The 14,059-nt window shown below is 42.9% G+C and overlaps 2 protein-coding genes across 2 annotated transcripts in view; one reads left to right on the top strand and one right to left on the bottom strand.

The window, feature by feature from the left end:
- FKBP1B (FK506 binding protein 1B) overlaps window positions 1-5,662 on the top strand; it is a 49,389-nt gene extending 43,727 nt beyond the window's left edge. Inside the window, exons 4-5 of the mRNA XM_026846436.1 lie at window positions 2,301-2,413; window positions 4,962-5,662. Coding sequence (XP_026702237.1) covers window positions 2,301-2,413; window positions 4,962-5,090 — 242 coding nt within the window. The 3' untranslated portion in view covers window positions 5,091-5,662. The remainder of the gene's footprint in view (window positions 1-2,300; window positions 2,414-4,961) is intronic.
- Window positions 5,663-8,872: 3,210 nt separating this feature from the next.
- Window positions 8,873-13,978, bottom strand: SF3B6 (splicing factor 3b subunit 6). Its single transcript, XM_026844082.1, has 4 exons — window positions 13,825-13,978; window positions 13,382-13,500; window positions 10,885-11,023; window positions 8,873-10,380 (listed from the first exon to the last, which is right to left on the bottom strand). The coding sequence occupies exons 1-4, from the start codon at window positions 13,852-13,854 to the stop codon at window positions 10,291-10,293; spliced, it is 378 nt and encodes a 125-aa protein (XP_026699883.1). The 5' UTR covers window positions 13,855-13,978; the 3' UTR covers window positions 8,873-10,290.
- Window positions 13,979-14,059: the final 81 nt, after the last annotated feature.

Below are 14,059 nucleotides of genomic sequence, written 5' to 3'. Positions count from 1 at the left end.
GGGGGGGGGGTAGTTAGGGGTATCACTGAGACGACACAGTTCATAGTATGTGTATGTACTTTCATCGGGGTACACCTAAAACACTGTTATGGTGAAGAACTTAAGGAATGTGGCAAGGCTAATGGTGAAGGTTATGAAACATACCTTATGGGCAGGTTATTCCATAATTTTCCTCCTGAGGCCTTACACACACGCGCGCGCAGAGACACGTGCGTCTCTGAAGTACCAACTTTGACAAACATTGGACTTCATCAACGGCTAATTTGCCTTAATATGGCATTTGGTTTTAATATTGGTGTAAAATATCTAGAGGCACAGAACCCCACTGGAAGGATCAGGTACTGTGTACTCGTTACTGCAAGTCCAGAATGCCATCACCACTGATTTAACTACTAATGAATTTGGAGACATCGATGTCTGAACTAGTTGTTTGGACTCCCCTTATGTTCATTGCAGAGAAATAGGCACTGCTAGGATGCAATTCATTATGTCCTAATGTAGATCCCTAGATTTCGTTAGATGAATTACCCCCTGAAAGTGCATTTTTCTCTGACTTGATTATAGAGGGAAGCAGAGTAATTAGCTCAAAAGTAGCTGGCTACATCTTAGAATCATAAAGGTTAGTAAGAGGAATCCTACCCTTTTATGCTTGCTTTTTCATTCTGGCGCATCTCATATATTTTACATTTAATTCATAACACAGACATTTTAAACAAGTAAAATATGACTTTTTCTTTGTTGTCCAGACAATAACTGATGGTTTTCATTGAAAAATAAAACTTGTGCATCAAACTGGTCTCTTAATAAACTGCTTTAATGAAAAGAAACTTGTAAGACTGTATTTTTCATGTTGAATCATAAAGGCAGTATTTCTCAGCATGTTTTGTCAAAGCTGTGTCTGATAATGCTCTTTTCAACTAGAAACTTTTTCAGATACTTGCTTATTCATGAACTTTGTGCAGCACCTTGCACAGGACAGTCATGGTATATGCCCAGAATACTGGCACTAAAGCATTACAAAGAAAAGATTTATTCTAATATATAAATATCAGACCAACCTTGCAATATCCAGAGTATAGCATTTTGAAAGAATAATTACCAGGGACTTTTAAATTTAAAACGACCATAATTATCCACTGTTTGAAAAAAGAATGAAAATACCTAATCAGGTAGTACTGCTGTAGAATCTGGGCATGTGTTCATAATATTTAGGTTGGAACAGTGTTGTGCCCATCAAAAGGAATGAGTAAGGGTTCCTGTGACTGTCTCTTGTGGCTGAATGAAAACATAAAGAATGAGGGTAGTAGAGTATTCATATAAATGTCCTTGCTATTTTCAGATTTTTGAATGCAGAGTCTTTCCTGTTCTTTCTGTCTGAGGAGGAGACACATGAAGCTGTAACACTGTGTAGAAGTTTCACATGCATGCTGTGGAATGGCCACGTTTGTGTAATGCACATTATTCTACTACTTCCGAGTATCTCAAGGAGGGAAGGTTAAACAGCCCAAAGTATCAAATATTTCTTCTAGGTATTCTCAGGTAAATTTGTAGGAACAAGTCAAAGGAGCTCCTCTGTATTTACAGATGTTTAACTGGCAGTAAATTTGCCTCAAGAGTTCCCAAACTTTACTCTACATTCCCACCCAAAGGTGGAAGGGTCCTGCTGACTGGGGTGAGCTTTGGACCACACACAGCAACAGCCCCTGGTTACCTGACGTGTACTTGGGAGGACTATTCCCTTTAGTTAGTTATGATGTTAAAAGAATGTCTTAAAATACGTGTATTTAATACAATGTCTTAAAATACAAGTATTTAATGAGAAGTAAACCCAGTTGAATTTATATTAAATTTGGTTTCTTTGTCTGTAGGTTTTAGGGAGGTGTTTTGTGTTTAGGAGCAGGCCTGGATCAGGCATCTGCATTGGGATTCTCTCTTCTGTTGTGTCCCACTTGTTGCTTGCCTGCTTTTATCTTCTTTAGCAGGGGAATGCCACTGTGCAAGCAACAGCTCTTCTGTATGTCTGTGCAGTGTTTGTTATGATACGAGTTATAACCTAATGCATTAATAATAAGAATATATTTCCATTTTAGAGCCTAAATTACTAGAAGGCAAAGGTAACAGTATGGTACCACTGCGTTTGACTCTTCTGCCTTATCTGTTTTGGGTAAGGCTTCAAAGTGAAAATGGAAATGAGCAGCTGATGTGACCAAGACATTAATTTTTCACTCCTTCCCTCCCCGCCAGCACTTACATTTAGATGTAGCTTAGATAGATTGAAACTCTGTGTCTTGTTTTGGCAGGGATGCTACAGAACGGAAAGAAGTTTGATTCCTCCAGAGACAGAAACAAGCCTTTCAGGTTCAAGATTGGCAGGCAAGAAGTCATTAAAGGATTTGAAGAAGGTGTTACACAGGTACAAAGAAATACTCTGGCTAAACTTCAAGCCAGCTCTGAAGGGTGTGTGAGCACAGCAACGTCCAGTGCAATGGTGACAAGACCAAGTGGGAAATCACAGTGTAAGATACAGTGGTTTACTAAAAGCGTGGTCCATTTGAGCACGGTAATTCCTGTAGTTCTCCTCCATCCATCCAGGGATGTCTCCTACTCATGAGGCTTTCCACGTGGTGTGCATTTGGGAGGGGAGATGAGAAGTCCCCTCCCCAGGTGCCAGTGTGCCACATAAGCCCCCATCCCTTTCCCATGGACAGCTCCACAAATAGACAACAGCGGCCTCTAAAATGTTCCAGGTAGCAGCGTTTTATGGAGTAGCCTCTATCCAGTTACTCCATAAAAGTCCAAGCTGCTGTTTTTGATGACATCCATGACCGAGCTACAGATTTTGACCCTTACTGAATAAGGTACCAAACTGCACTGTTAAATTTTTTATGACTTCAGGCTCCCAGCTACAAAACTTAACATTCACTGGCCAGCCCTATGCTGAGAAAAAGGAAACTGCCCTCCATTAATTGCAGTTTGAGTGCCAACACAGCAGAACCCTAAAAGTGCCACACAATGCAAATCATTGCCAACTCTTGCTCGTTGTCTGCAGTGTTGTGAGGGCACGCTGTGAGAGGAGTGCAGTCAGGCTGCTCAAGTGCAAGAGTGTATGAGATCAGGGTGCAAATTCCTTGTGACTCCCTGTTTCGGGGTCCTAGAGCTCAGTGTAGGAGGAAACAGCTCAAATATTATTACAGGTACAACTATAATGGGAATAACTTCTTATGCTTAAATAGAGAGAAGGGAAGAATGCTAAATGAGAAACAATCCACTGAGAATTGGTGCAACCATGTTTTTCCAGAGAGGGGTGGAAGAGAAAATGTTTTCCAGCCCTATGGAGAAAGCAGTGCAAGCATTCCCTTCTCTCCAGCCAGAGAAGAAATCCATTCGAGGAATTCTAGACTTTTTGAAAAATACCCACCTTCCTCTCAAGGATTTGAGTTGGACTCTATTATTTGCTCTGCAGTAAGGCCTAAGAGGAGCTCAGGACCCCAGGATGCTGTAGATACCAGAAGCCAGTGCAGATAAAAAAGTGTCAGCGAGTGTTGGGTGAATCTGTTTATCCCTTCCTTGACTGCTCTGGCTCCCCGACTCCTGTCCCTTAATGAATAAGCGGCTGAAAGCCATTCCAGTAATCGGTGAAGCAACGCGCTGCCCTCCTGCTCCTCCTAGTGGAACACTGTCTGAAGTTGAGCTTGTGGCTGTCGCCTTCCACCCCAGGCTTTTGAGGGGTTTATTAGGCACTTGGAAAAAGGCAGTTCACGGCGTCCAGGACGTCCATTTTTCAATGTTTCATGTTTCATGTTTCTCTGCTCAACTTCCGACAGTTCAAGGTTGCCCCGTGCCTAAAACTCGTGCATGACTTAGCAGCTGTCGGAGCAGCAGGCAGCCTGCCCCACACTAACCCCTGCAGGGACCAGGGGAGGTCGTCAGCCCCTACACCCTCAGCCCCATGGTATGAATACTCCCTGACTGTGGGAAAGTTCACATTCACATTTTTCATCCACGTAAAGTGATCAAAACTTTGCTATATTTTGTAGGACTTGAAAAAAAAAACAGCAGGAGATACCATGTAATCTGTAGTCCAGTGATGTGCCCAAATCTTGGGAGAGAGGCCCAAATTGAATCACTGCTTCAAAGCAGGGATTATTTCCTGGCCAGTGAATATTCAGTCACCTGTACATGATGCATGAATAGCAGTTTAAGAACGTTCCACCTCAAAAATGCTCTGTTGGAAGAGCAGGGATTTGGTTCTTGATACCCCAAATCTCAGTGAGCACTGTTACCTTCAGAGCTAGTCTGGAGTGAGAGAAATCAGCATTTCTGTCCATCCCAGGGGCAAGAGCTCTCTGCCAGAATAAGCAGTCCCTGAGGAGAGATGCCTGTCCCCGAGCTTGGGGAAATAAGTACCTCTTTTAAGTAGGATTTGTTTGCTTTGCATCTGCCCAACAGCAGCAGGTTGTGTGCCTGCAGCATTAGTGGTTGAGCAGTGGTTTTGAAGTTGTCCCTGGTGGTGCCTGAAGAAGGAAAAATGTTGCCGAGTGCTTTCCAGAATCTGAACCCAGCTGCGTTTCGGCACTGATCTCTCCTGAATACAAGCTCCTGTCCTGTCTGTTACTGAGCCTTTTTCCTAATGCCCACTGATGGTGTTACATGTACCTGTGCTCCGCAGAAGGAAAACTCACACCTACAGCTGGCCCCAGCATAGGCAGGATGGACCAAAGTCTGTGTTAAAAAGCCTTGGTGTGACTCCCAGACCGGCTCTGGCAACTTCAGTAACTGCTGTGAGAAGCCGGAGGAGTCAGGAGACCCATGTCTGAGCTGTTGGGGGCAGCTTCAGCCTGAAGCTGAAAGATGAGTCTGATGGTCCCAACTCTCCTGCCACACAGTGGTTTGTCCTTTGTTTTCCTCCTAATAACTGTTTCTTGTCTTCTCTTTTTCTTTCTCCAACATTCAAAACCCAGATGAGCTTAGGACAAAGAGCAAAGTTGACCTGCACACCCGAGATGGCCTATGGAGCCACAGGCCACCCTGGGGTCATCCCTCCCAATGCAACTCTCCTTTTTGATGTGGAGCTTCTCAGGTTAGAGTGAATCTTCTCGAGGGAGTTGGCTGCAGACATCTGTTAATAACCATCCATTCTTTCTCGCCTTGCCAGCAGCGGGAGAAATCTCCACTGGAATCCCAATCTTCCCCGCTCAAGCTGTCCTGTCAATAGCGCCTGCCCTTTGGTTTCTTATGCCTTCCTTCTCTTTAACTTTGTGGTGTCCGTATTTGCCTTTTATTAGAAGCTTTGCTTTGGGAAAAATGTCTACCGTTGTAACATTTTCAAGTTGTACATTTTATTTAATTTGCATGTAAGAAGAATTCACAGTGATGACTGAAAATATATATAAAATATAAATATATATATATTCCTTATTGAAAAACCACTGCCTTACTGTACACTTAAACCAAGAAAAAAGAAACACAAAAGGTGCTCAAAAAAAAAAAAAATCCAATGTACACCTTGTACATGAACGGGCATTAGCCAAACAGAGTTACCTGCGCTGCCACTTTTCTCAACTTGTACGTTCTGCTTGCTGCTGTTTTAAAATATACTGTCTCATTTAAGAATTAAAAGTATATATAAAAACAAATAAAATCTCAATATTTACAGTTTCAATTTCCTGTTTTTCTCCTCTGGCCACTGGAATTTTTTGGTGTACAAGTTCTTCAAACACTCATCAACTCATTTTTTGTTCATTATTTCTCATATGAAGAAATAGAGCATCACTGGGTCACAATGTTATTTTTGTTTTAGTTGACTATAAACTCTGCGTAGCTGTCAACTAACGGATTTTTTTATGGAAGGATTTCAAGGAGGTGGTGAGCTGTTTCCTTGTGTGAGTGTGTGTAAGGAGAACACACCTAGCGTGAGCAGACAGACAGCAAAGCTATGCAGGTGTCTCCAGGTGATACCTCCTGGAGCTGAGAGAGAAGGAGCACAGAAAAGCAAGACTGGCAGTCTGGCAGTGACTACAGTTCACGCCCTTCTTTCTTTAGAAAATAAATTTTTGTTAATTAATAAGCCTGTAAAACCCCTTTTTTTGGTGGAAATCTGGGATCGCTGCAGCAGCAGCGTTACACATCCACTTTTCCATAATAAGTCTTTTGTTTAGGACAGGCTAAATTCCCGTTAATAAATAGGGAATTAGACCTGCTGGGGTCTGGTGCCCACTAGCTCTCCCAAATTCTTTTAAAAGGTCCTGGTCTCCTTTGGCACTGCCCCGGCCTCTGTCGCTGGTTGTGATTTCAGCTGTGGCTTGCAGACGGCAGGCTGGGTCGCAGCAGTGGCAGATGTGTGAGCTCCTGTAGATGACTTGGTTAAACCTAACAGCCCCATCACGCCTGTCAAACATTGGCTGATTCAGCACATCAGTCTATAGCTGCTCCTACCAGTGGCCCTGTTTAAGTTAGCTGCTCATTTAAAAACAAACAAACAAACAAACAAACAAAAATAACAAAAACAAAAAAACACCTAACATAAAGGACCTGGTTTGGGGCCTTTCTTGAATGCCCCGAAAGCAAGCAGCAGTGCCAAGGAGTGGCTCAGCGTTCCTGGGGTGGCCACGTGCTCCCCATCAGCTCTGGGCCCTGCTGTTGGCGACGCTCTGCTGTGTCTAAAGCAAGAGGTAGGGCATCGCTCTGCCCTGCCACTTCTGCCACGTTTCTTACCAGGGGAAAACGTACTCCTGCTGAGCTTTAACAGCTGATTATATTCAGTCTTATCGTCTGTATCTGCAGAGCTGCTGTGCGCTTTCCTTTTGCCCTCAGCAGTACAACCCAGCCATTACAGAGTCTGTAAAATCCTTATTACAGCTGGGTGATGGAGCTCTCTTCCCTCATCACCCTTTCTCTGCAGAGACCTTTGTTGGAAGCAGAGATTATTACATTTTTCATGCCAATTTCATTAAAAAGAAAAAATCTGAAAGGAAAACTAATTGTGCTTTGTGATACTTAGGGAAATTAAGTCTTCAAGGAAATGTAATCTTCAGCTCTTTATTTGACTGCAAATGCGTTAATTTATTTAATTGTATCATCGATCAACATAGTACATATAATTATTAACACTATATAATGGATTGGAAAAAATTTACTGTCATTGCCTGTGTAATCAGATATCCTCTTGTTACTAATTTCTGAACAGCATCTATGGAAAAAAATGACCTTCCAGGCTTAATTTCATGCCCTACTTCCTGAAAAATTAAATGGGAAGTGAGCACACACAAAAAACAGCACAGATGCAGAGTACAAGGCTGGTAACATCTGCCTTATTTGCTGCCCCCTCTGCCATTCATATAACTAAACTCATTTCCCTGTCCTTTGATATTACATTTCAAACAAAATCTTGAGCAGACCTCATCAAAACAATCCTCCGGGCATTCGATTTCCATTCCCTCTGTCTTGCAGGTACAAATTATTATTTCATTTTACATGTGCAGGGACATTCAAAGCCCCAAACAGGCACTAGAAGAAAAAGTATGAAATGGAATATTTAATGAAAGGCAGCAGCTGAGCTCTCAGAGAAATCAAAAGCTGCTGATCTTGAGGATTCATTGAAGGAATTTTTATTAATCTTATTACCCTAAAGAATTGCTTCTTATATATGTTTTTCAAACAGCATCAAATCCTCATGAAAACAGACACTGCAGTGCAAGCACCATGCTCTCTGGTATTGACAGAAGCAATGTGGTATTTGCATATGATTTTAAACAAGGCTGGCAGCATGTGGCATAACTATTAGCATTTTGATATTTTATTAGTAGTATTTATTATTTATTAGAAGCAAAATCCAGCTTGGTAACAAGCACTCCCAGCTCCTGTTACAGCAAGAGGCCTTCCAAATGCCCAGCACATGGTGTAAACAGCCCCCGTTACCCTGCTGTTTGGCAGGTGTGTGGATGTGCCTACATGGTGCATATGTGTATACATATATCGGGGGGGCTGTTTGTAACCTTCAAAAAGCTCCAGCTGTTCACACAGAAGCAAGGCCTCCAACAGCTTTTCATTCACTTAGACATTTTTAAGGCAAGCTGGTTTTTGCCTTATGTTTGTATTAATCTGATGGGCAAAACTTGAAAACCAAGCTGGCACTGCAGGAGTACTGCTCACTTAAGGACAACGGCAGATCACAGCTGCTTTAATGTACGTGCATCACAGCTGCACCCGACAGAAGCAGCACAGGGCTGGGCAAGTGGGACAGCGGTGACGTCGCAGCAGAGCTTTACGTTTCTGTAGTCCAGAGGCACAACCCCAGCTGCTCTCAGGCTCCAAGTCTCCCTTGCACTGGGGCCTGCAAGGCTGCTTGTTGAAAAAGCAGCGTCAGTTTTACGGGAAGGACAGAGGTGTGGAAAAGCCACAGCATAAGGGCAAGGCTTTTCATTACACACACACCAAATGTAGCTCTCACTCACGTCCCAGCTGCAGCAGAACACACAGCCCTGTCCCCAGGGCTGCTGCCAGGTCAGGCACAAGGTGGGATTCCGGGCACCCACCCAAAGCTGAAATGGCACCCGAGTGTCAGCTGCCTCCTCCCTGCTGCTCTGGGGTGAAATAGCCAGCTGGGAGCGTCACCACCATCCTTCATGCTCCTCCCAGCTGAGAAATGACAAGCAACTCCTCAGCTCAACGCTGGTACTCACAGCCAGGCATCCTTCCCCAGCACTCAGGGGCCGATCACACGTGAGCATTCACATACATATGGGGAGGGATGCTCTACAAATTCTTACCTGTATCACAAACATGCAGGTGACAAATCACTTCCTTTCTAACAGGAAAGGCTACATGCAGAAGCACAGCACAAAGCAAGCCTGGATGAAAAAAAGCAAAACAATGTAGACACATTTATTTTTTTTACTAGTTAGACAGAACAGTATGGTTAAGTGACAGATTTCAATAAAAATCTAAGGATGAGGAAATCCATACATTCCTTTATGATGCACTGAAAAAATTTAAATTACAAATCCTCAAGCAAAGTATGTTTGCATCTGCTCATGTTCTGCACCGGCTGGAAGTTGTCTGGTCAGGGAGTTAAACATCACATCCAAGAAAATAAATCCTCCCGAGGCAGGAGGAGAACTACCAATGTTCACATGACTTCCAGGTGGTTCAGAGCAGGGGCAGAAGTTAATTCTTTTCCAGTTCCAAAGTATACTGGTTATGCATATTCTGTAACACACTAATTTTTATTCACAGGACACAAGTGCTGAAAAAAAGTGTCAAATAAATGTTTTTCCTCCACTAGATGCTACATGAAATATATTACAATTCAACCACACTGAGTAGAAAACAATCACACTACATGTATCTAAGATTACTGCCATCATCTACCATCTCACTTTGGTCAGGTGTTCTCCACTTAACATTCAAAGGTGTGCAGTGTATTCCTGTTGCAGCTACTGACCTCAGTACAAACTGGGTACAAGCAATAAAAATCTCGCACGCCACTGTCAGCCCTGCAGCAACACACTATTAGAGCAAGATTATTTTACTGCAGCTTACCAATTTTGTCTGAATCACTGGAAACAAAATATTCTGACTGAAGTCACCTCAGCAGTTAGATCATTTTAAAAGGCTATTCATTTTCTAGTTTGTAAAAGAAACTTTGTTATAAACATGGCTTTGGGCTTGGTTTCTAGCAAGAAGCAACCTGATGATCATGTGATGGAGTCAGGTTCCTTCAAACATTCCCAGAGGGAGAAAGGCACAATAATTTATGCACAGTATTCAGGTGTGATGAAGTATCAAATCATACTTCCTTCTTTTTTAAAAAAGCACAAAAATCCCTGTGGCAGGCAGACTAGTTGTAACACTCCATTTTCAGAGAGTAACAAGATTACCTCTGTGTAGGCATCTGGTACAGAGCCCCCTGAGCTCTCTGAGTTAACTGGCTGCCACCCTTAAAATCCACCCTGGAGACTGGGCAGAACTTCAGGTGTGAAACACTCAACCTGCTTGGTCCGATCCTCAACCTGCTTGGTCCGATCCTGGAAGGTCCCGCTAGAAACAGGGCTGCGGTCATGCAGCATTTACCAGGTCACCCTTACAACACACAGAAGCCATGTCCATTTAGGGGATTTAATCTTAAAGCAAATCTTGCAGTGTTTTACATTTAATTCTAATGTGAAGATCTAAAGCTTCAAATTACAGCTTATCAAAATTTTTTTAAAAGTTATACTTCATTGAGAATTCCTATGTCTAGTTCAAGAACTCAGTGGCAGGGCTTGAAAACAGTTTTCCAAAAAGATCAGTTTATTTTGGTGGGTCTGTATTAATTCCATATTTTTCCTTGAGAAGCTTAAGCTGTTCCTCTTTCTTCTTTGTGTCCATCTTTTGGAATGCCTGTAATCAGGAGAATAAAAGATGTGAGAAGAAAAATATAATCTCATCTGATGACATGTTATTTCCCAGCTACTGCAACCAACGTCACTATGAACTACACCAACACCACACACAAAACAGCGTTGCTTAGTCCTGGACCTCAGAGGATGCCACAGGATCCTGGGTACTGTCAGTAACAGGTGGGAACATCGTAACCCAGAGGCTTTTTACCTGCAAACAAGATCTCACATCCTGTTGCAACTGTGCAGTTTTAGGGCCCCTGCTTCCTCTTCTCCAAAGTACACTCACCAGAAACCTGTTCTTCACACCCTTCGTCCAAAGGCACTTTTTTTTTTTGCACACAAGTCACCAAGTAAAGATGCTAACAATTTATCCAATCCGCTCCCTCTACCAGTTTGCATTTATTTCTTAAAAATATCCAAGCAACTGTCTTTTCAAAAAACTTGGGGGGGGGGGGCCTAGTTATGTTCACAGGTAACTCAAAAAAACCCCAAGTGTACGTACCCTGTTTGCATTATAGTACAAAACAACGAGGTATCTGTTGCACACGTTGAATCCTGACAGGTGATCACAAGCATTTTTGGCATCAAAGATGTCTTCATAGACCACATAGGCTGTTCCTCTAGTTTCAGGAGTGTTTCCACTGCAGAGCAAGATCCGTTTTAATGTTAAACAAAATGAACAGGAAATAGTTCTATTAGTCTTTAGCAGTGACAGATTAGATTAACTAATGCAACCTCACTAAAAAAAAAAAACCACTTTTTTTTTCTAGATATTAAAATACATTCCTGCTTTCCACACCAATCTCCAGTTACAATTCAGAGTCAAAGATGACAGGAAAATGTGACAGAGGCATGTGCTGTGTTAAGGGAAATGCACTTCACAACAACTATCAGAAGCTGCTGCTGTCAGGGGTTGTCCTATTTCTGGAAATACTTTAGTTTTTTTATTATGGTGATCAGCTTGATTTAATATTACAAGACTAGGCTGTCAGTTAATGGCTGTCTGGATGAAATGTCTCCCTAGGACAGACTATGGCTCTCGGCACATCACACAGTCAATTTAGAGAGAGTCAATACAGGCCCACTGGTACAAGACCACTTCAGACACCCAACCATCACCTACTGGACCATCAATTCAATTTCCTTTGCCTGAGGGACAGGAGACACATCTGGGCACATAACACTAACTAGCCCAGAGAGACTGCAGAGTTCCTAAATCCAAAAAATTTCAGCTAAAAGATAGTTATAGCAAAATTAATAAAGAGAACTGTCTCTAAAGTGCTTGCTTCTTAGAAGAGAATGCCTGAGGACAAATGATATTGCATGTATCCACACCAGGATACGTACGAAAATGAAGAGGAGTGGGATAAGAACTGCACAAAGCACGAAAGTAATTACAAAGGAGTTCCACATTATGTCTTGTCTCATGATGTCAGGTTTTATGTGGAAACAACACAGCTTAGTAGTGGGGAGGCTGTCCACAGCTCCCTGTCAGACACATACGCCAACACACTGCTCTGATGGAAAGCTCCCCTAGCAAGCCTTAATTCTTTGTGTCCCACTGTCACGCTGTTCCAACCTACATGTTTTCAGAAACCTTAAATATTAAGTCTTCTTTATGCTTATTAGTGAAGAATTCCACCTATTTAGCCAAGCAGTAAGTTTATGCTGCCCCTTGTTCCCTTAGCCACTTCCCCAGTCACTTCTGTTGCCCTTCCCTGGTCAAAAGGATCTCACTAGCTACACGTCCCAACACAGCATCAGCAGTACATCACCCTGTCCTTGTTTGTTTACTGAAGGCAATTCTATACATAAAACTCACTTTATACACTGAACAACCATTTTTAATCTCTATGGCTCTGGAATGAGCAGTTCTATTTAGGTTAGTAAAGTTCTACTAAGTTTAACTGTTGTTTAACTGTTTACATATTTACGTCCTACATAGTCAAAACAATCATATTGTGGATTAATTACCCACACCAGTCTCAGAGCTTGGGGAAATGGAGAGTGATGTAAGTGACAAGGATACATTCTGCTCTAATCCTGATCAGCAACCTAGTCAAGAGCTCATGCTGCAGGTTATTTTGCCACCATCTGGATAAAAGCCATACAAAACCCCCCCGTATCAAATATAATCTACATTTCATTTCTATTTGTACATCTATTGAAACGTGACTTACAATGTTTTCTTTTAAGTATTAAACATCAAGTTTTGTTTCCTCTCCCTCCCCTTCCTATAGTTTTCAGAAAAGCAAAAAAAAATCCTTTTGTATGAGCGTCATACTCCAACCAGCCTTATTACGGTTCTCAAATGCTCTTCCCAAATTCCAGCTTCAGCCAACTCTTTCCCCTAGAAACTTAACAAAACACTAACCAGATAAAGTTATGTTTAATCCAAAACAATTAGACAGTACTGAGAATAACAAGGAATATCAGAGCTCGGTTCTTCAATATTTGAAATAACTAAGGAGAAGAAACTGATTTGCTGTTGCCACATATAACCTCAATGCATTTTAAAACAAAGTTACAGTCAGATCACCATTATCCAGAACGTGTGGGTCAGGGACAAGCTGTATCCAACAGACAGGGAATTGTTGCTAAGTATTTGTTTCTACTCAACAGGTCCAGCAGCAATAGTAACATCTCTATTTTCCCATTAGTTAAGTATCTAACACTTATTAAATATGAAAACTGCTTGTATTCAAGCTGTATTTAAGCTTTACTTGAAAGTAAGTCTCTCATATTTTTGCCAACTTACCTAAGTTCACATCCAGTTTAAGCTTTTTCACCCTACCTACCAGCAATGTTATTGTCTAAGGAATTCAGTCAGAGAAATATCATCATATCCACCTTTGTCACAGAGGAATACCGCTAAAGTGCATTTAACTTTTTCAACTGTGAAATTCAGTTTCTACCTTCTGCAATAGGATTAGTGACATGTAACAGCTATATTAAAGCTACAAAAACCTAAACTTTTCAAAGAAAACAAAAATACTTACACCCTGATTTGTCGAATAGGCCCGTATTTCCCAAAAATATCATACATTTCCTCCGCTGTGATTTTATATGGCAGGTTCCTAATATACAAGATCCGATTGACTTCTGGAGGCAGCCGAATCTGATGCAGAAACAACATACGGCGTTAGACCTAGAGCACTCACTTCAAACCTTAAAAGAAGCAGCAGCCTACGTGCTAAATCTTGGGGCTAACAAAGAATCCGCGTGCTTCGCTGGTCTTTTTATAATCCTCCACAACTACAAACTTGACGAGCTTCTGCCAGTCAATAGGCCTGCCTGGAGGGGGACGAGCTCCCTCGGCCGGGGACGCGGAAGGAGCCCAGACCGGGCGGGAAGGCCTGTTCTCAGCTCCGGGCCCGGGACCCTTCCTCACCCCCCCGGAGGGCTGAGGCGGGCCGGGGAGGGGGCAGGGTAGAGCACTCACGTTGGCTCGCTTGGCTGCTTGCATCGCCATGGCGGCGGTCCGAGGAGGGGGGCTGCGGCCTGGAGGAGAAACACCCGCAAACAACCGCCCGCCGCCTCCCGCGCAGCGAACCGCTCGCCTCAGCGGGGCCCGGATGCTATCCCGGCATGCACCGCGCCGGAAGCGCCCGCCCGTCTCCGCGCCCCTCCCCGCAGGGCGGGCAACGTGACCCGCGTGGCCACGCCCCCGGCCCCCC

The sequence above is a fragment of the Athene cunicularia genome (genome assembly GCF_003259725.1).
Source record: "Athene cunicularia isolate RWA chromosome 3 unlocalized genomic scaffold, athCun1 chr3_part1, whole genome shotgun sequence".
Lineage (NCBI taxonomy): Eukaryota > Metazoa > Chordata > Aves > Strigiformes > Strigidae > Athene > Athene cunicularia.
The sequence above is the reverse complement of the archived record's forward strand: the minus strand, read 5'-3'. Positions and strand labels throughout refer to the sequence as shown.